Source organism: Ascaphus truei, chromosome 4 (genome assembly GCF_040206685.1).
Source record: "Ascaphus truei isolate aAscTru1 chromosome 4, aAscTru1.hap1, whole genome shotgun sequence".
In the NCBI taxonomy this organism is placed as follows: domain Eukaryota; kingdom Metazoa; phylum Chordata; class Amphibia; order Anura; family Ascaphidae; genus Ascaphus; species Ascaphus truei.
This window is the reverse complement of record NC_134486.1, coordinates 244,910,370-244,932,591: the sequence shown is the minus strand read 5'-3', so window position 1 is coordinate 244,932,591 and position 22,222 is coordinate 244,910,370. Positions and strand designations below refer to the sequence as shown.

The 22,222-nt window shown below is 46.0% G+C and overlaps 1 protein-coding gene across 1 annotated transcript in view; it reads right to left on the bottom strand.

Annotated features, from left to right (window-relative positions):
* PHACTR2 (phosphatase and actin regulator 2) overlaps positions 1 to 21,550 on the bottom strand; it is a 249,702-nt gene extending 228,152 nt beyond the window's left edge. The window contains exon 1 of the mRNA XM_075597155.1: positions 21,305 to 21,550. Coding sequence (XP_075453270.1) covers positions 21,305 to 21,317 — 13 coding nt within the window. The 5' untranslated portion in view covers positions 21,318 to 21,550. The remainder of the gene's footprint in view (positions 1 to 21,304) is intronic.
* Positions 21,551 to 22,222: the final 672 nt, after the last annotated feature.

Here is a 22,222-nt window from a genome sequence, read left to right as displayed (position 1 = left end):
AAAGGAACACATAAAACAGCAATTATAAAAGGTGCTCTCTGCTTGCAAGACAAGTTTATCGGCAATCTAACTTGACAGAAAGCAGATGATGACATCACAAGGGCATGGAAGGTCTGTGCTCACTTCAATATCTAGCTATTTTACAACTGATTTCAGTCTGTAAAGGCACTGCCCTAACTCATGGCAAAAATTCATTGTTTTCTTGCACATACAAATGGTTTGGACAAAGTCATTGACTTTGATCATTCACAATGATGCGTCATTGTTTATTAGAGGCATTCTCTGGACTATGGCTTGACAATTACCAATGGCCTAAAAGTGTATTTGGCAGACGGATTCGTGACAGCCAATTTATTTTAGGATTATGTTAGGATTCTATATAGTGTGTGAATCTAAATGCAAGCATAAAAACTCAGAGGATTTACAAAATGTACTGATGGTTAAATCTCCCCCCCAGCCATGTACAAAGTACTTTACAGAGTCATCACAGAGGCAAATCAAAACACAGAAAATTATATGATGCCAACCGTTAACAATGAAACATTCACACAAGCCTACAAAGTGTTTTAACCTTTTAACTGCAGGGGTGTTTGCAATTTCAAAAGACCCTCCAGCAGGAAAAAAGGTTGATTAATTCATATAATTTAACATTAATACATTTATATTCAAACATTTACACCAAATATTTCAAACTAGCTGGTATACCCGGCGTTGCCCGGGCGTGGAAGGGCAGGGGGTATGGAGTGGAAGGGCGGGGGGGAGGGGCATGGAAGGGCGGAGGGGGGGAGGGGCGTGGAAGGGCAGAAGGGGGGGGGGCGTGGAAGGGCGGGGAGGGCAGGGAGGGGCAGGGGGAAAGGGCAGGGAGGGGCGGGGGGGCAAAGGGCAGGGAGGGGCGGGGGGGCAAAGGGCAGGGAGGGGCGGGGGGGCAAAGGGCAGGGAGGGGCAAAGGGCAGGGAGGGGCGGGGGGGCAAAGGGCAGGGAGGGGCGGGGGGGCAAAGGGCAGGGAGGGGCGGCAGGGCAAAGGGCAGGGAGGGGTGGGGGGGGCAAAGGGCAGGGAGGGGTGGGGGGGGCAAAGGGGAGGGAGGGGCGGGGGGGGGACAAAGGGCAGGGAGGGGCAGGGGGGGACAAAGGGCAGGGAGGGGCAGGGGGGGGCAAAGGGCAGGGAGGGGTGGGGGGGGCAAAGGGCAGGGAGGGGTGGGGGGGACAAAGGGCAGGGAGGGGGGGACAAATGAGGGGGAGCACTGGGTGAGGTGAGAGCCGCGTGCTCTGTGGGGGGGGGGGGGGAGCGCCGGGTGAGGGGAGAGCCGCGTGCTCTGTGTGTGTTGAGGGAGAGCGCCGGGTGAGGGGAGAGCCACGTGCTCTGTGTGTGTGTGGGGGGGGGAGGGGGTGAGGGAGAGCGCCGGGTGAGGGAGTGGCCTATGGGTGCTGTGAGTCCCCCGCTGTCCCGGGCGCTCGCTCCGCTCCCCCTCTGACTGTAGTGGCGCCAGGGGGGGGGGAGGAAAACGCGCGGGAAACCGGGAGACCCGGGGAGAGGAGGAGGTGCGCGGGGTCACGATGAGCACTGTGTGTGTGTGTGTGTGTGTTTTTTGGACATTTGGCCCGTCACTCCGCCTCAGGCCAATGAGAGGTGTGGAGGGCGGGCCAAGGGGGTGGTGTGAGTGTGTGAGGCCAATGAGAGGTGTGCGGGGGCGGGCGGCCCAAGGGACCAATGAGATTGCCGCTAGGGACACAGGCCATGCAGACAAACATACAGTGCTTTCACAAATATATAGTAGATGCGTACATCTTCTGAATGAAGCATGAGATTCTAAAAAATAACCAGTGTTGGAAAGGGCAAGAAGAAGAAGAAAAATAAAAGTATTAAAGCAGCAGTTCAAGCTGCCGTTGAAAAATATAAATACATACATATATATATACATATACATATACATATACATATATATATATATATATTTATATATATATATATATATATATATATATATATATATATAAGTGATGTATTCTGAGTTCTTGCCAGAGACAAATCTGAACAAGGCTGACTGAGTGGGATCTTTGAAGCAGCGCCCAGAACCTAGCTAGCTAGGATTCCCCCCTGTATCCCCCTATTTTGGGGAGTGTAAGCTCTATTGGTGTATTGGGCTGTGACTGCTGGCTGGAATAAATGTACTTTAATTGACTTGTGTCCTGTCTGGTGCCTTGATCCCGTAAAATAGTTCTGGTCTCTCCATTCAGGTTGTTCTTCGCGAAAAATCTGCATTGAAGCCAACAGGGACCTAAAACCGATCGAAATTGCTACTTTGGGTTATATAGAATGACCCCCTTAATATTTTTACGCTTATGTCTCCTGAGCCAAGCTTTGGTGTTAACAAATAAAATGCAAAACAATCCCCCCCCCCCAAAAAAAAACAACAGCAACCAGCACAACTATAGCTATAAAGCAAAGACTTGGCTGCTTTGTTACTTTGAAACTAAGCTTAAAAAAAAGTCTTTTTTTTCCATCTGGCATCTGAATAAAATAAAACCCTTCCCAAATCAAAGCTCACCATTGTCTCCAAATGAACTGAAAATAAATAAATAATAATAATAAAAAAAACTAGTCACTCACATCTGGCTTTTATTTCTAGATCCAACATACACACACACACACACACACACACACACACACACACACACACACACACACACACACACACACACACACACACACACACACACACACACACACACACACACACACACACACACACACACACACACACACACACACACACACACACACACACACACACGTGTCGGATTTTAGTTAAAAAAATAAACACAAAGCCAAGTTCGTGCCTGGATCCTCCTCACTTTGCCCCCGGCAGTGCGGAGGATCGGCCGATCTGTTACATATGCTGTGGTCTTGCCCGCGGATCTCCCCACTATGGGAAGAAATTAGACATTGGATACAGAGAGTCTTCGACCTCACTATTCCCCCAGACCCATGGCTATTCCTCTTGAATAGACCACTAACGGGCCTGTCCAAAGCAAACAATAAACTAATAGCACATTTTGCAATAGCCACACGGAGCGAGATAGCAGCACTATGGAAACGCCCCGAAATTCCAAGTATCCCAAAGATTCGAAATCGATTGTGGTTTATCTGCCAGATGGAAAAGTTGACGAGTCTAGTTAACGACACTGGCACCAATTATCTCAAAGTATGGACGCCTTGGCTGGCGCAGACGGATATCCCCGGGGTTGAGAGGAACACAATCTGGCTGTGATAGATGCAGGTGCGTTCTCCGTTAGGAGCGGAAACTCAGCTCACGACGACTACACAGACAAATAGACAGAACGCCTACAGAGGTGTTAAACTGGAGAGGACGCAACCCACAAAGAATCTTACTGGGAGCGGTGAAGAGACCTAGCACGAGTCGATGCTCCTCTTCCGGCCGCGCCACCCCTTTACCCCCTTCCTACCCACCTCCTTTTTTTTTTTTTTTTTTTTATTATTTTATTTTTTTTCTTTATTGATTTTGTGTTTGTCAATTTGAATCAATCGTACTATGTGAATTATGTTATTATCTTTATTGCTAGTCTACCCAAAACAATCCGGTCGAGTAGGGCCCGAAAAACCGGGATATGTCTCACAAGCTGACATACGGTACTGTCTATAGCGGAGATTAACACTAAAAATGAATGTAATGTATACTGTATTCTGTATCACTTGTTTGGAAAAATGCAATAAAATTTAAGTTACAAAAAAATAAAAAATAAACACATTTTAAAAACCAACAATACTGTATATACAGTATCTCTTTACACACGTCATTATCTTTAATACACAATTGGGCTTGTGTATGAAAACAAAAGTGGTGCAATACAGGGGCAAACAACTGTTTTTCAGAGTACAAATACCACATTGATTCTTTGAGGCATTGTCTGTTAAAAACCCATTCATCGTATGCATTTGCTCGTTTTTTAGGGGCCGTCCAGTGTACAGATCCTCCCTTACTCCTTCACTTCTGTTCCGGTGACCGGAAAACCAGAAGGAATCATGCCATCTCTCTGCCGAGCGGTCACGTGATCCATCAGTGCTGGATTGCCCTCTGGCACTTAATGTGTTAATGCCAGACTAGCTGAAACACATACTGCACAACTCATTTCATGAGGCAAAGAATACTGTGGATCCTTAAGATAAATGCCTTGTATTATCTGCATCAAACATATTCCCTGTACCAGCTTGTGATGATCTGCTATCAAAAGGCAATCTGCAGACACGGAGGAGTTATGTATTTTAGATCCACTTATTTATTACCTGCTCTTTAGAAAGGTCTTAAAAAGGGGGCAATTCATGACGTTTGAAGCAGGGGATCTCCAGAGCGAGCAATGCCGCAATTTCAACTCCAGAGAACCCCTGCTTCCGGAGACCCTAACCTCCATAGGTGGTGCCGGTAGCTGCTGTGGCTGAGCTAGCTTGGGTTTAAAGTTTAAAGCTCCCGTGTAATGCGGGCCAATAGGAAGTTGAACCGGATGATGTCACAGCTTGCTATTGGCCCACAGGGCGTGGGAACTTTGAAACCCTACCACTATATGATCTCTGGTAGCCGAGCGGTTACCGGCACCCCCTACAGAGGTATCTCCGGAAGCAGGGGCTTCTCATAGCTGAAATTAATGGGGCTCAGCTTCGGAGACCTGCTGCTTCAATTCAATGTAAAGGAATAAATGTAAAAAAAGACTTGGATTGCCGTCTTAAAGGCTATCTGCGGAGCAACACTAAAAAAAAAATATGTCATTGGGCAGCTGCACGTGCTCTAGCAAGAAGTTGGATGATATATGGCATATTTCAGGTTTAAAAGACAACCAAAGAGACATAGCGCACCAAGGTAAGTTTATAATAGAATTGGTATAGACAAAAGCAAATATCCAAACCGACAATATACCTTACTTCCTCGAATCTAAGATTGAATTAAACATTTTTTTGGGGGGGAGGGGGGAACACCCTTCACACTTACCAGGCTTACCGGTGGCAGAAGAGGAGGCCTGCAGACATGGGATAAGAGCGCCACAGGAGGAAGAAGAGGACCATGTCAGTGGAGGGAAGAAGTTGAGACAGTGTGTGGCGGCAGCTACAGACATGTAATCGGATTTGGAGCAGAGCAGCACAGGAAACGCCAGGGGAGGAACACGCTGTAATACCGGAAGTCAGACACCGATCAACTTCCAGTGTTACAGTGGTGGTGGCAACAACGGCGTTTCACCCGCAGCAGCAAATGGTTCCTGTGGGGAAGAGCAATAAGTGCAGCCTGGATCTGCTCGACGTAGACCCGTCGCTGCTGCCTCCCAGAATAGAGATGGGGAGGAGGAACAGGGTGTGACCACTGACAAAGAGCTTCCTGAAGCCCAGGGTAAAAAGTTACACCCAGCGCTGCCGGCTCTTCGTGGGCAATCTGCCCATGGACATCACAGAGGATGATTTCAAGAAGCTATTCAATAAGTACGGGAAGCCCAGCAAGGTGTCAGCAACCGGGACCGTGGCTTCATCTGCCTGGTGAAATGAGTGGGGTCTTATTTGGGGTAGGACTGGGTAGCAGGCAGATGGTGACCCATCCTGCAGCCTTCCATGTTGGCAAAGAGCTTGGCACGGGTAGTTGGCACAGAGCTTGGCACGTGTAGTTAGCACAGAGGGTACTGAGCCTGGTATGTGTAGTTGGCACAGAGCTTGGCATGGGTACAGTGCTGTCTTGCGTAGGGTAACCAGTATAAGACACACCGATAGAATTGCTCCGATTATATGTCTCCTATTGCCGCCAGCTGTATCAACTTCTTCCCTCTGCTGACATGGTTCTCTTCTTCCTCTTGTGCCGTTCCACTCCCATCGTCTTCAGGCCTCCTCTTCTGCTGCCGCCGGTAAGCCTGTTAAGTGAGAAGAGGGGTCTGTGATCGGAGCCGGGTGCTGAGCTGTTGCTGGGCGTTGTATAGATCTCTGCTGCGGCTGTTCCAGCAGTGCCACCTTGCAGTTTTTTTTTTAAAACATCGATTCTAAGACACATCCCAATTTCAGACATGTGAAAATGGGAAAAAATATGTGTCGTAGAATCAAGAAAATACAGAAGCGAAAGCATTTTCAGAATGCCGATTCCAGACGCTGATGTTGGGTAATCTCGTATATGGAGCTAGTTGCATGGCTTGCAAAAGATAAACCAATCCCTACATGTGCGCACCTCTGTGTTTCGTACACCCCCTGATAGAGGTTCAAGTACAGAGGTGCAAAACACGTAGGGATTAGTTGAGCTTTTAGAGACGTCACTTCCGGTCTTTTGGAAATTAGTAAGGACCACGACAGCTGTGGAAACCATGCCGCTAGCTGTGGACTGCTTAACATACAAGATTACCCAGCACCACCGTCCGAAACCGCTGCTATGAAAATGTCACTATTTCAAGATTGGCTTGCTGACATTCAAAGCATTACATGGCCAGGTTCCCAGCTATCTGAAAGAGCTTATAGTTCCCTACACACACTCACTTCGATCTGCAGATGAAGGATTCCTAACAGTTCCCAGAATCTCCTTGACTTCCTTTGGGGTCCAAGCTTTTAGCCACTCTGCTCCCAGTCTGCCTCATTCAGTTTGAGAGGCCCCCTCTCTGGAAATCTATAACAGCAGGCTCAAGACCTACATGTTTACCCAGGCATTTAATTAATGAACCATAACCTGCCAGGCATTTAATAGCTACAGTACCGCCTGTACTGTATCTTTCCTTGTGTTTGGTATTGTTTATAACCTTAAATGTTTTCGTCTTTTTCCTTTTTGCAACTGTAACAGGTATTCCCTCTAGTCTGACCCACCCCAATCTCATATTGGTCCCTGTGGTCTAACCAGCCCCCATTACATGGTCGTGTCTGGTGGTGCACCTGTAGGCAACAGGACTCCTGAGTCTCCCGCATGATGGTGTTTGGGGATTGTCAAGCCAGACAGGCAGCTGAGGTAGTGGATGCGAGTCCTACCTATATCATGTGCAGCGCCTCCACCTCATCAGGATCTATGCGTCCGCAGGGAGATGGTCCTGATGAGGAACTCCTTCTTGGTGGTGATTGCCCCTGGAGAGTAATTTCAGACTCACACCATGGGGGTCTCGTTGAACAAGCCATCTTTATTGCAGAAGTGGTATGGGCCAGCTGCCCCTCACAGTTAGCCGCTCAGCCGCACATTTCTCCGTGCTCCCCTTTAAAAGGTACATCCCTCCCAACGGAGTGGGATCCCCTCTCCCTTGCAGGGAGATCACCCCTGTGCCCGGTCCCTGGACACAGTTGGCCTTCTATGGCTGGATATAGAACAGTGCCACTAGTTACTGCACTAGTGGGCACATCGATTCCACCTCTGCCATCATTACACTCTCCTCAGAACATGCTGCTCCGCACTTCACCTCGCAGCATCAACACTAACTTTTGGCAGTGCAGTGCCTTATATACCTCAGGAGGCAGGCACATCTCTGATGTCACTAACTGTGGACTCAGAGCATGTAGCCACTCCCATACATACATAGGGCACCTCACCAGGGTGTGAGGGCAAACCTCCATGATTACTGCTGGCACCCCTGTAACTTACCAGGTTTACTGCCAAGAGGAGACAACTGCAGACCATTTTACATGCATGGCTACACAACTGTGAAGCACAAACGAATCGGAGCCCCCCCCCCTTACATTAGTGAAGTAAGAAGTAGTAGCATGTGGGTCCAGAAAAGGGGCCTATTGATCTCTAGTACTGGAGGGTCCGTGGCCATAGAGGTGGCAGGACCCTTTGGCACTAAAGGGGTTAAGAGGATATAAAGCCAAGTTTTACCTTCCCAGAGCAGGGCTATGTACTCTTCTAAGCATGCGCATAATGCAGAATAACAAAAAAAAAAGCCTTGCTCTTTATTCTTCATCACCACCTATTTCACTACATTTCTTCATTTGGTCAAAATAACTGGACAGTTCTCCAAAATAAATCCTTGGGATAACATGTAGGGTTCGTGCACGGGGAGAAAGGTATATTATAAAAGATCTAATGCATTGCGCAGGAAGGCATTCGCTTCATGAATGGAAGAATATGATTTAGGGCTAAATGTATCCTGCTCTACTACTGTATGCCATAAGATACCTCCTGTCTTGATGTGTGTCTAATGCAATAGCTTCTGACGTTTGTGAAAACAAGACAATCTCATTCTTGGCTTTTCATGCAGTAGGTATAACTTTTATTTGGGGTCCCAACATTAGCACACTCTACATAATTATTTATCAAAATCCTATGAAATTCTCACAAAAATGACAATATCACAACTACCGAATTAACTGAGAACTGAATGTGCATTATAAGCGCATCATTTACATACGTACTGCTCAACATTACTGCTTTATAAGTGTAGCCCTGTATCCCCCCCTCTGTGGAAACATGTTGTTGCTTCTACTGATGACACGGTGCGTGCATACCTGCGAGGGATACAGGAGAGCTGAGATGTCTGCGATGCGGTGGGGACCAGGACAGACTCGCGGTGATCCTTACGTTCTCTTCAGGGTGGTACAGCGCCTCCAGACATAGTAGGCTACAGCGAAGCTGCAGGCAGTCCCTACCATGACAGTTCTTATTGCTCCAATACCCCTGGCTAATAGACTGCAACTCAGCCAGGAGTATATAAACAAGGTCTTTATTATAGCAGCCACTGCATGATGGTATCACAGCGTTGCCTTTTGTGGAGAAGGGTTTCAGGCCCTTGGATGGTGCTTGGCCAGCAGTTAACAATTGAGGCCATTTGCTTCTGCACGGATCTTGCTTCCTTCCCCAGCTCCAGGAGGAGCTGGAGTAGCACTTCCTCACCCCACGGAGGGAAAGGTCGAACTGAAGGTCTCACCCCTAAGGGGATGAACTTCTAGCTATAATTTGGACACTTCCTTACTGAGATTCAGAAGGGGCGAGCACAGGGTCTGGACCAGTATTGGCTGCACACAGATTCCTGTGTCACCTCCACTCCTGTCATTCATGAAGTCATTATGAGGGAGGGGGGGGGATAAACCCATAGGATAGCCTGTCACTAGCCAGGGCATTATTGGCCAGTAATGCCCTGTTCTTCTGGGATTATTACTTAAATATAGGATAAGTATTTGACGTCTAAATTTAGCACATGTTGAACTTGATGGACATATGTATTTTTTTCAACCTCATCTACTATATGTAACTTTCACTACTGCATATGCAATTCAAATGTAGTCATCTTCCTTAAATGAATAGAAAATAAAATCTACAATGTCGAAGCACATATGAAACAATGTTTTTCTATGCGCTCCTGACATCGGCAAATGCGGCAGACAATTATGGAGCTTGCATTCGCCGAATTGTCACTAAATTTCGATGTAGGTACGTCAAAATGTTGCATTAAAAAAAATGGGATGGTGGCGATATTTCTTCCGAATTACCGCCATATTCAGTAAGAATTGTTTATTCATAAATTGGAAGCGATAATCCTGTAACCCCGCTCTGGGAACTACTAATGGAAGGGTTAACGGCCTTAATGGGTTAACGGTGTGGGATCACTCCGCTTACTCCCCTCCCCATCATGTGATCTAGGATGACTATGCAGACATGATAACCACTCAGTATTACTTGTGATCAGTGACGTCACCTTAGGGAGATAGAAGGGGGTCTTGTAAATATGTTTAAGGGTATAGCTAAGTGTATTAAGAGTGTCCTGTCCCATTTTATTGTTTTCAGTTAAGGAATGTGCCCTATGTAGTTAGCGCCTATAGTAATGAACCAAGATTGTTCTCATTCAGGAAGAGGAGTAAGCATGCTTAGTAGGAGTTCTCAGAGGAGTAGCCCCGGAGCATAATCTTATTGGCCCCACCGGCAGGTCCTTAGTAAACTCCCAATCCAATATGCAGTACACAGTAATTGGATACTGATCCCAGGAAGCAGTGTGTATTCCTAGCAAAGGCTCCTTATTTAAGTGTAACCCTCCATGCCCGACTTCTAGGGAGATTACATCGGTGTGCAATATTTGACTACTCAACATAGATTATCTTGGCTCAGGGTGCTGGATTCATGCGGTTGGGCCATGAGGTAGCTAGGGTGAAAATGATGGTCGCCAGGAACTTTTGTAGTACAACTCAATCTTTATTCACATCCCCAGGCACGGGGACACATCAAACACATACAAGAATGTTGTACTATTTTCTCGTGCTTCTTCATGAACACTGTGCTTCCTTAAATGCCTACTCTTAGCACTCAGAGGGAGGTGAATCTGCCTGGATACTTTACTGGAATTGGAGCTGGCTCCCTGTTACGCCGATGCTCGCCACAAACCGGGACCGGACCGCGGGGCTGAGGTGGGGTTATATAATCACCGACCTGAGTCCACGCAGACTGATCCGGAGTGCGCAGTTCGTAGTCGTACATCGCAGGGTCAGGATTGGAGAAGGCAGCATCGTCGTTATGGAAGCAGGAGTTCGGCAACAGGTAGTCAGGATTTCCCCGCTTCAGCTTTGGAGCGTGAGCGCGGGGGTGGCTTCTGCGCGAGGTGCGGCCTCGGCCCATGACGCCGATCTCAGCAGGAGGAGACAGCAGGCTGGCCGAAGTTCACCGCAGGGCAGCGTCGGGAAGAACCAACGCTTCAGCACAGAAGTCCAAGGCAGGCCACTGCAAGGGAATAGCAGCAGGCCGCAGGAAAGGAAAGGTATCTACTGCTATGAGGGAATGCAGCAGTACCAGTGCTGGCATCAACGCTTCAGCACGGAGGTCCAGGACAGGCCACTGCAGGAGGATAGCAGCAGGCCGCAGGACAGGAAAGGTATCCACTGCTAGGAGGGAATGCAGCAGTACCAGTGCTGGCATCAACGCTTCAGCACAGGCGTCCAGGATAGGCCACTACAGGAGAATAGCGGCAGACCACAGGACAGGAAGGGTAGCCACTGCTAGGAGGGAATGCAGCAAGTACCAGTGCTGGCATCAACGCTTCAGCACAGACGTCCAGGGTAGGCCACTGCAAGGAGATAGCAGCAGGCCAGTGCTGGCAACAACGCTTCAGCACAGACGTCCAGGACCAGGCCTCTGGATACTCAGGAACTTGAAGGTAAGAACACTAGGAGAGAGGCCTGGGGTGGTTTGTGGCAGAGTCAGTAACATAGAGATATGAATAGTTATGCTCGGCGCTGGTTCAGAGCCAACGCCTAGAATATAAAGGGCGGAGATCCAATCACAGGAGGAGGGTGTGTGAGAATTCCTCCAATGAAGTAGCACAGGGCAGAAGCTGCAATGAGAGGCAGCACCTGTGCCATAGATTGCCAGAGGAAGCCTGCAACTGCACAGGTCTTGCAAGGCAAAAGTCAAAGCCAGTAGTGGATTCCTTACAGTACCCCCCCCTTCAGGTGAGACCTCCGGACGAACAAGATCCATCACAGATTTGGGGGACATGGAATTGTTCCTAAACCTCCTTAGGCGAGAGGTGGCGTTGAAAGCCCATAGTTTGTTGGGATTCCTTACAGAACCCCCACCACTGGGTGAGAAGCCTGGGTGAACAGGACCATTCATAGGTCTGGGAGACATTGAGTTGTTCCTGAAGTGTCTCCGGCGAGAATTAGGTCCACAATCCAGATGTACATTGGCGAGTGTCATGAAAGACAGCGGTGGTACTGCAGTTCTTGGTACATGGACAATGGGACCTGAGGGCTCCGGAATGGGAACATCGGAAGGACAGTAGCCAGGTGTCCGGTGCATAGTAATAGTCCAAGAGTACGGGACACAGGACACAGATTGTCGGACAAAAATGGCAGAGGGACCTTCAGAGAAGGCAATGTCTTTGGTGAAATCAGCACGGAGGAAGTTGCGAGAGTCTTTAGCTTCCAAGGAATTCCGGGTGGTGGTTAGCAAGGGAATGGGGCGGGAGGGTTCACTACATACTATAGCAGCGGTACTTTTGATACCAAGTAGGGTTGCTATCCCAAGCAATTTGCGAGAGTCTGTAGCAGTGTGCATGCAACTCTTGGTCATGGTACTGGCAGTTGAAGAAGGATCCGCTTCCTTTGGTTTGTGATCTTTAGAGAGAATCAAATCCGAAATTGTGGCCTTGGCGAAGGACATAATAAGCATGTCTATACCCATAGTGGACCCATAGAGAACAGGAACGGACGCTTCAGGTAAAGCGACGAGGTCCAGTAAGGGTGTCTTCGTCTTAGGGAGAGGCCAATTGCCATACAGATCGGGCACTTTGGGCACCGCACAGAGACCTGCGAGTAAGGAGTCTGTTTGAAAGGTGAGAAAACAGATTTTATCCAAAAAACAAGGCAGGCGGTTAAGCGGTGCATCAACCTTAGGGAAAAAAGTATTGGGGTTAAAGCTGGGTGCCTCCAACACAGAGAAAGAAGACAGAGAACTAGAGCTTGGCTTCGGAGTGGAGGTCCCAGGTACCCAGGTCTCACATGATACTGTGGAAGAAGCAATGCAAATTGTTACTGTTTTAAACATAGGGTTTTTAACATCGGTAGCTCCAGGCACCTTTTTGAGAGGTAACCCTAGTTTTGGGACAGGACAGTCAATAGCAAGTACCCCAAGTATTGTGGAAGACACAGAGAAAAATAAGTCCATTTTAAAGACGGGATCTTCTGAAAAAAGGGAAAGTTCCAAATGCGATACCCCTGAGTTCGTGGTAGTAGACATACAGTCAGTAGTGGATACCCCGAATACTGTGGGCGATTCAGCGTGAAACAGTATTATTACAGGAATGGGCATCCCAGACTTAAAGTCATTTTTAATCATCCCGGAGGCTGTGGCATGATCCGTGAGAGAAACTGGGGTAAACTCTCCAACAGACACAAGGGACATCTTGCTTTTTACAGAATTGGGTCCCTGAGAATCCCTAGTGAGGGCATCAGACTCCATGGGAGACTTAGTGACAGGGGTTTTGGAACTGATTAAAGGAATTGCAGGTATCACAGATTTAATAGGAGAAATACCTTGCAAAACAGAAATTTTAGTAAAGGTGATAGGCATCACAGATAGGACAGACAGAAGTAAGCTAGGCAAGGTTGCTTCTATAACAGAAGATTTGGCAGCGGCAAAGCTTAACTCAGCGGCTGCTAGAGAACTTTTAACTACAGTGAGAAGGGACTGCAGATTTACAAAGTCAGGGATAAAGGGAGTCTCAAACTTGAAAGCCTGATCCTTCAAAAAGAAGGGCCCTAACTTTAATGGTACTGAGGGAGCAACAGCAGATACGCTGATCTCAGTAGGGGTCACTTGGAAAGGAGCATAATATGTACTGTTCGCTTTAAACCCTAGGATTTGAGAAAAGGAGAACTCAGACAGTGCAAGTGGGGTAACCACGCCTGTGCTGGTCTCTGAAGTGGGTATTTGGGAAGGAGTGTCTGGGACATCAGAAACGACAACAGATTCCACGAAAAGGGGTCTATGCTCAGAAGCAGGGGTCTCAGCTCTCTGAGTGACAGACGGGGTGAGTGAAATACCTAGGAGTAGGGATTCTGCGAACAGGTTTAGAGAAACAAACGGCTCCAGAATACTTTTTACTGGAGCCAGTATTATTGCCGAAAGTTCAGGGGGCATAGCCCCGAGAATTTTAGCCGAGTCAGAGGACAAAAGGGGTTGATCCTCTGAGGCTAAGGAGGTGTCCCTGACTGACGAACTAAAGGGATCTACCAAGGAAGGTTCACAGGGCTGACCTGCAGGGGTTAACATAGGAAAAACCCCAAGGGTTAAATTACTCTGTACCTGAGAATCAGAGAAATAGAAGCTAGTCTCCGAGAGTGGGGTCATAGGGGGTTCTGCCTCTTGCCCTAGGGACCTATCATTAGACTGCGGAATACTAGGGTTAACAGTAGGAACCTCACAGAGCAGACTAGCAGGGGTTAATACAGAAAAAACCTCGGAAACAGAGCTTAGAATTTTTGGTTTAGGAAAAGAGGGCAAACAGGATTCATTCTCTGGTGCTAGGGAAGACACACTGACCTGGGTACTGCAGGGATTACAGTGGGGAACGCATAAGCCTGACTAGCAGGGGTTAAGACCGAAATAACCTCAGGGACAGAACTTAGGGAGGTTAACTCAGGATTAGGGAGCGTGGCAGCTTCTTCCTTAGCGGGCAGCGACAGAGAAATGGTTTGACCATTCTTAGGAGAGAGAGGTAACCCCACAGGTTTAGTAACAGGACTGGTAGCACAGAGAATCTGCCAAGCAGCAGCATGGCTGGCAAGGAGGGGATCCTGTTCTATTATGTGAGTGTCTAGTGTTGAGGAAAATACATGGAGTGTATCTTGAGACTGAGCCAACATGAGGAGGGCGCTCTGTTCTACTAGATGAATGTCCAGTGATGAAGCCAGGGCATAGATTGCCTCTTGGGCGTCGGCCAGTTCCATAGGGTTCACATTATCCCAGGTTAAAGGGGAATCAGGAGAGCGAATACAAGCGGCTAGAGACTGTTTTAAGTTCAGGATGCAGTAAGCCTTAATAAAGAGATCACAACGGCATTGTCTTTGCAAAGGGGTTAAACCTTCATACGTCCACAGTTCATCAATCAGGGGTAGTACTTCACACAAATACTGGCCTTCATAGTGGGACTGATACGCAGGACGGGACATAACTTCAGTTGGAAAATTGCCATCCCCCGCCACGGCGCGGTCCGGTTTTAACGGGCCGAGCATACTGTTACGCCGATGCTCGCCACAAACCGGGACCGGACCGCGGGGCTGAGGTGGGGTTATATAATCACCGACCTGAGTCCACGCAGACTGATCCGGAGTGCGCAGTTCGTAGTCGTACATCGCAGGGTCAGGATTGGAGAAGGCAGCATCGTCGTTATGGAAGCAGGAGTTCGGCAACAGGTAGTCAGGATTTCCCCGCTTCAGCTTTGGAGCGTGAGCGCGGGGGTGGCTTCTGCGCGAGGTGCGGCCTCGGCCCATGACGCCGATCTCAGCAGGAGGAGACAGCAGGCTGGCCGAAGTTCACCGCAGGGCAGCGTCGGGAAGAACCAACGCTTCAGCACAGAAGTCCAAGGCAGGCCACTGCAAGGGAATAGCAGCAGGCCGCAGGAAAGGAAAGGTATCTACTGCTATGAGGGAATGCAGCAGTACCAGTGCTGGCATCAACGCTTCAGCACAGGCGTCCAGGATAGGCCACTACAGGAGAATAGCGGCAGACCACAGGACAGGAAGGGTAGCCACTGCTAGGAGGGAATGCAGCAAGTACCAGTGCTGGCATCAACGCTTCAGCACAGACGTCCAGGGTAGGCCACTGCAAGGAGATAGCAGCAGGCCAGTGCTGGCAACAACGCTTCAGCACAGACGTCCAGGACCAGGCCTCTGGATACTCAGGAACTTGGAAGGTAAGAACGCTAGGAGAGAGGCCTGGGGTGGTTTGTGGCAGAGACAGTAACATAGAGGTAGGAATAGTTTATGCTCGGCGCTGGTTCAGAGCCAACGCCTAGAATATAAAGGGCGGAGATCCAATCACAGGAGGAGGGTGTGTGAGAATTCCTCCAATGAAGTAGCACAGGGCAGAAGCTGCAATGAGAGGCAGCACCTGTGCCATAGATTGCCAGAGGAAGCCTGCAACTGCACAGGTCTTGCAAGGCAAAAGTCAAAGCCAGTAGTGGATTCCTTACACTCCCAATGCGGAGTAATGTCCGTTATACCCCATTTAAACTGGGTCCTTACTGGGATCCTGGCCAGTTCCATGCAGGTGAAGATTGTACTCCTTTCCTGTTTGGGAACTGACACGTCCACATAGGTTGAAAAGAATACGTGTACGGACCTGCCGTTAGACACGAAGGGAGCCATCTATCTGGGGCCCTCTGTGTTGTGTGGGTCTTCCCTCTCTGGGACCTGCTTGTTGCCGTTAATCATCTCATAGGGACAGGGACTTAAGTTAGGATCCCAATCTATAACATAATAAAAAAGGGGGTATGGTCTCTTCTATTAATTTATGGACATATCCCTATCTGCTCTCCCCGAGGCTCCTTGCCTCTGGTCCTCCAGGAATCGGACCTTCCAGAACCTTCCTCCTATCCTAAATACTCCATTTTGATGTCAGTGTCCCTATAGAACACAGGGTGGGGCACAGCATATACTAAACTCCAGTAACCCTTTAGGAGGGGGATTACAGAAGATATGCAGGAAATTGCCAATCTAACTTAATTGCCACTAAAGAGAAACAAGCATAAGCACCTCCCCTGCATACGAGTGAAAGCTACCAGGGCGAGAAGCACAGAGTAACTTTATTAATTGCCACATTAATATGTCTGACGTGTAGTCTGTTTTTTATATGACGAGCATTACAAACAAATCTCTTCTTTTGTACTATAAAAGTACCTGGGGCCCATCATTATTCTATCTGCATATCCACGCCCAGCCTGCATCGACCCAGCACAGGTTTGAGAGACTAAGCAATGCCACGTACATAGCTCAACATCATGTAAACTCCTTTAGAGCCGGGCAAGACGGGTTACTGTACATTCCATTTATCAACCTTTAGTGAAGCTTGGTATATGACTGGCAATAAAGCCCCAATGTAAAATCTTTGATAGACATTAATGTTCTAGATTCCATAGGCACCAACATTAATGTTTAGGATACTTTGGGTATCTCGCTAAGCAAATACCAGAAAGTGTTGATATTTTACAAAGACGCAGCATGCAACGTATTGCTCCACTATGAGGTACATCCAAAGTAAAAGTAGCAGCATCCAGTTCTCTCTTCATATAATGTACATAAAACTATGCTTTATGTCTTTTACCATTACTAAATGTATGGACATGAGATATTAGTTAAGACACAGAGTTTTGTGGGTCTTTGCCAAGTGATATAATGGAACAGCAGCTTAAGACGTGAACAAGGATAGGTTTTCCTGTTGTGTAGACGGTCTCCCTGGATTCTAAGCAGTCATAGAATTATTAGTTCTACACTTTACAAAAGGAAATATGAGCTACAGTGGGGAACTTAATAAAGTTGATTTGTCCCCAACAATCAATGTGAGAGGGGAATTCCTGCTCCAGAGAAAATGAGGACACACTCTCACCCTCATAACATTTCCCTCGTCTCAATTCAAGTCAATGGAAGATGAAGAAATGTTCCTCATTTCTTTCCGTCTAACAAATAAATCATTTTTTACATGCGGTCTTGTAAGGTCAGAAATAATAATACAAGAATGAGTGCGTGATGGACGTAACGGGTAACAGCAGAATCCTAGAGCATTTGGGATGACGAGGAGGTATTAAAAGATCGTTTTTCCAAAGGTGTTGATAAAGCAAAGGCTGACATGCTCATGGATATGTAGAAAGAGAAGCTATCATCGCAGGGCTTTCTGCACAAGGAATGATGCAAATTCGGAGAGTGCTTGTTAATGTGTCAGCAACATCGTACACTTGTCCTTCAATACACTGGAGTAAAATGACATGCATCCTGGCAATGCTTATTATGTCTCATGCAATAAGAAATATCAGCAGCCTGTACAAAACAGTCCATCCATCTGGATCTTCTCAAGCATGGGTCTGAATCAACACTTACAGTCATTGTAAAGGACATTAACCCTATCTCAATATGATACGCCAGCAGCAGATTCCACAACAGAGTGGAATTTAGTTTACGCTCTGGCAGTGAAAGTGTTAATGCTGTATTTACGGTATCGCAGTGATTCTCATCATGTGACTCATTTCCAGTAAATGTAAGAATATGCTGATGATTTAAAAAAAGAAATGGCTGTTCCAGCTTTAGGACATGAATCTATACCAAAGAGGACAGCAGCACAGCCAAGCTCTCTCTCTGTCAGTAATCTACATTACCAATACACAACCCAGAGAGATCACACCGCTCGACAAGCAGGACACTCAAAATATTCTGGCAAAATGAGTAATGTGATTGTGCCCAATTGCCCGAGAAATTGGCAACGAGTGTCACCTATGTACTTAGCATAGTGAAGGACCACTTAGAAGTAGTCAGTGGATCATCAAAAGAAGTACATTTGTAGTGCACACCTAGGCTGTTTAAAACGCAACATTGAATAAATCACAGCACATTAAAAGTGAATCAGCGACAGCATGAAAATAAATGTAATATAATAGTATATTGAATATGCTCTCTGGAATCTTGGCAGTATTGCAGCACTCAATTGGCTGCTTACTGTGTACTCTAAAGCGCTTGTTTTTCTGTGCAGTTAGAATCAGCGGCGTATAATGTTAGCATATAATTGATGAGTGCTATATAAATCTACCTGTCACTGTGATTAGTGAATGATTCAACATGTACACTGCAATAGAGTCCCAGAGTACTGCAGCGATGAGATATCAATATACTCTAGTTATAATCTAGCAGCCTCTCTCTGGCTGCCCATCCATCCATACTATCAAAAGCATACGGTTTTTAATTGCTTGCCTCAGCCACTTCTGCTCACTCAGTTTGACCCTAGGCAAATCACTCTGTATATTTGCATGAGCAGTGTAAGCACTTGAGTAGGAACTCATTTTGTACCTGTATTACATTACTACGTTCAGCAACGCACACATTGGAAAGCACAAATATTTTTATAAGATGCAATTTCCCTACTTGTACATAGTTAGGGCCATATAAGTAAGAGATGCATAAACTAATAAAAATGTAGTTATATCTACAGCTAATGATGTATATATACCTGGCTTTACAGAATGGAGTTTAAACCAATTAAAATATGGTGAATAAATGCACAATACAAGACTAATTAAACAATAAAGGAAGACCAGATGAGTTTGCGTTTACAATATTAGATACAAAAATAGCACATTTCATTTATTTACATTTTGTGAAAGAATAATTTGCAGATACATGCAAATCATCATTTGAAAAACGATAGGAGCGGCTCAACAGTAAGTCTTTAGAATCTACATTCAGATTGTAAGAACTAAGAAGCATTGATTTGTGCTTCACAAACGTTCGGTATACGATGCTAAATGCACCTCCATGGTGGAAAAGGAAAATATAATATTTATGCATCTCTTTGCACCAAACAAATCAAGTACTTTGCACTACAGTCAGAAGGCTGTGAATGGGAAGGAGTATGATAGAATGGTCAAAGCAATGGACTGAAGAACATAAAAGAAACTCAAAGGCAATCAAAGACCTTCTGAATTTTGATGTCCACCTTGTATTAGGGCACAAAATGAATGAATGAAGAGGTGGCTACAGGATGGCAAGTGAATTTCATTTTTTGCATAGTGGGCAAGCGAATGGGATTCTTTAATCCACTCATTGTCAGGGTAGGCTGCAATAGATGATTTTGTTTACAATCCCTTCTGGCTGTGAACGGGTTAAAGATAAATAGGCAGATGGGATTGTGAGCAGCTCTCTGCGGCTTTGTAACTGCAGGGAAACCACCCCTTTCTGGATGCACCATGATTTATTTTTTTTACCAACACAGGCGCAGATTCACCAAAGGTACTAAAAACTTCGGCACGCCTATACCCCTTCATATGAATGGGAGTAAATCCCTACCAAAGCTTCCCGTCCTTTTGTGGATCTGGGCCACAGAAAGCAATAACACTTACGTACACATATCAAATATAGTAGTACTATATGAATAAAACATCATATCCTACTTATTTGTTTGAGTGCCAAACTCATCACATGACATGGGACGTCCATTGCAAATACAATCACTGATACAGACCATGGTATTGTATTCTGTATACATTTTTTTAAAATCAACATTACAGCCATTTTCTTTTGCAAACCACACTGGTTTTGTCGGGTTAGAAATGCAGACCCTTTATTGTTATTAGTATTTATTTACAGAAACAATGCATTCTGTGAACTGCACATCCTTCTGAGCCTGTGTTGTCTTTCCAGTTCTCATTGGCAAAAATAAAATAAGTTGTTAGTCACACAAATGTCACCTACTTCCTACACAACACCCTCTAGAAGGTTAAACAGCAGGTATGGTAAAGGTGAAGGGGCCGATCATACAAATGAGAGGGACGAAACACGTAGAAAGTGGCTTTATAAACACTGGAACGCGTTATGTTAACCCCTTTAGTGCCAAAGGGGCGGATGTCTTGCAATGGGTCTCGAGCCCTGCGGGTAGCAGATGGCAGACATGGAATGCTGCGGGGGGCAGCAAGGTCTTTCTCTGCTGGAGAGGTGTTAAATGATTGTTGTAGGCGTGTCCATATACACGCGATTGCCTGTAGTTGCTCCTTTAATGTCTGAAGCACAAATTCACCCAAAACCAAGAAAAGCCTGTAGAGCTTTGCCTCAAAATAAGAGACTTTGCTCTTGTAGTCAAATCGCTTTGACTTGATTGTAAGCTCTTCGGGGCAGGGGCTCGCTTTTCTATTGTTACTTTCATGTCTGAAGCGCTTATTCCCACCATGTGTTATATTATTATGTCACGTGTATCACTGCTGTGACGCGCTATGGACCAGGATGGCGCTATATAAAGATATACATCTCAGTCAGATGCCATATTAACAACGTCAATACTGTACGAGACAGTGATAAGCAGCCTTGACCGCATAATTACGATACATTTAATACATAGCACGGAGTGAATGCACGGTGCCTGAGTATTTAGAGACGTACAACCAGATGCATTGAATTTTACAATATAAATCATCCATAAAAAAAATACCAAAGGAACGGCATGGTGTTGTACAAGAACACAATCAAAGCTATAAAACCCTGTGGCGATGAAACAGCAAATGTTTTAGCTCACTTACATACTGAATGACATACTGCAAGGCTATGAAAATGCCACACACAATGGAAATCAAAGCTTTGCCCTTAACACACGCACCTATTCCCACCCATTTAAACCTTTTGTCTAAGTTAGCATGACAGATTGAACTCCAAGCTCCTTCCAGGAAAACAATGGGACAGAAAAACATGAAACAACAAGACGTCATTTCATCCAAATGATTTCTAGTCCGTCCTTGAGACACCATACCACATTTTTAGGGTAGCTGAGAAAGCTGTCAATTGCATACACATGGCTTTCCCAACTCCTAGGTTCAGAAAATAACTCTGATTCAATTAACCCATTTTCTTCAGCAGCAGTAAACAATGCATTGAGTCAGGCACTTATTAAGGGGTTAAAAAAGGAATGACTTAAAATATAAAAAAAATATATATAAATAAAAAAGGTAGTTTTCAGGGCAGCCCACAGTAACACTTACATACAGTGTTTAAAAGGTGCAATGGGAAATATAGACCTGGCATGTTGAAGGGCTAAAAGATGGAGGGAGAATAAAAAATAAATAAAACAAAGCTCCCAATACAAGATGCTACCAACACATTGAGCTGCTGAGTTTTGCTTACCAGTGTTATCCATTTGTGTATCTGCAAGAATCCTAGCTGTGCGGCGGTGGCGGAGCTGCCTCTGATTGCCTGTGTTTCCCTAATGAGTGCCCTTCCTCTGTGACTAGCAACCTTTGCAGTGCACACACTCTTTGCCTTTACAGCAGCAGACACAACACCAGGAAATGTAGATCTCCCAGGATGACAAAACAGCCATTAGCTCCATTATAGGCTGATTAAAGCAGTCTGAGCCTATTGAGTGGATACTTGAAGCCCTATAGATTCAGTTCTATTCTGAGCCAGTGTAAGGGGGGGAGAGAGGATGGGAGGCGAAGGAGCCAGCTTTCCAACCCTCTCACTATCATAGAGAAGTCAATGCTAAACATAGGTTTCTGAACGATACGACCTGAGACCTTAAAGGAGCAATCAGTAGAATATCCTATGTGTTTTTTTTTTTCAATAAATCCATTCTGTGGTACATAGTACATTTTTTGTTTTTTTATTCAACTCTTAATGCCATTTTTTAATGAGTTTTAATATAACGAGCAGCCTCTGATTTCTTTATCAGGTTTTAACACACTTCCCCAGCAGTGCAATATCTTTGCAACACTTTCCTGTTTGTGATTATTTGTTGCCAATGCTCCCAGTAGTTTGAGCTGCAAACTGTGAAAATAGATAATGCTACCATAGTAATATAAGGATACATTGTAGGGGCTGAGTTACATTGACTGAAGGATTGATTGAGACTGAAAGGCAGCCATTTAATGAACCCTGGGAAGCAGAATCTTTGTTGATCGATCACGGGAGAACAAATCGACCGGCAGCTTAGGGAATTAGATTTCAATAATGGTAATCAAAGGCTGCATATTAAAGTGCCTCTGGGACTGCCTCTTTAATGGCCTGAAAATGAAAAACAAGCATAAGTTACTAATCTATACA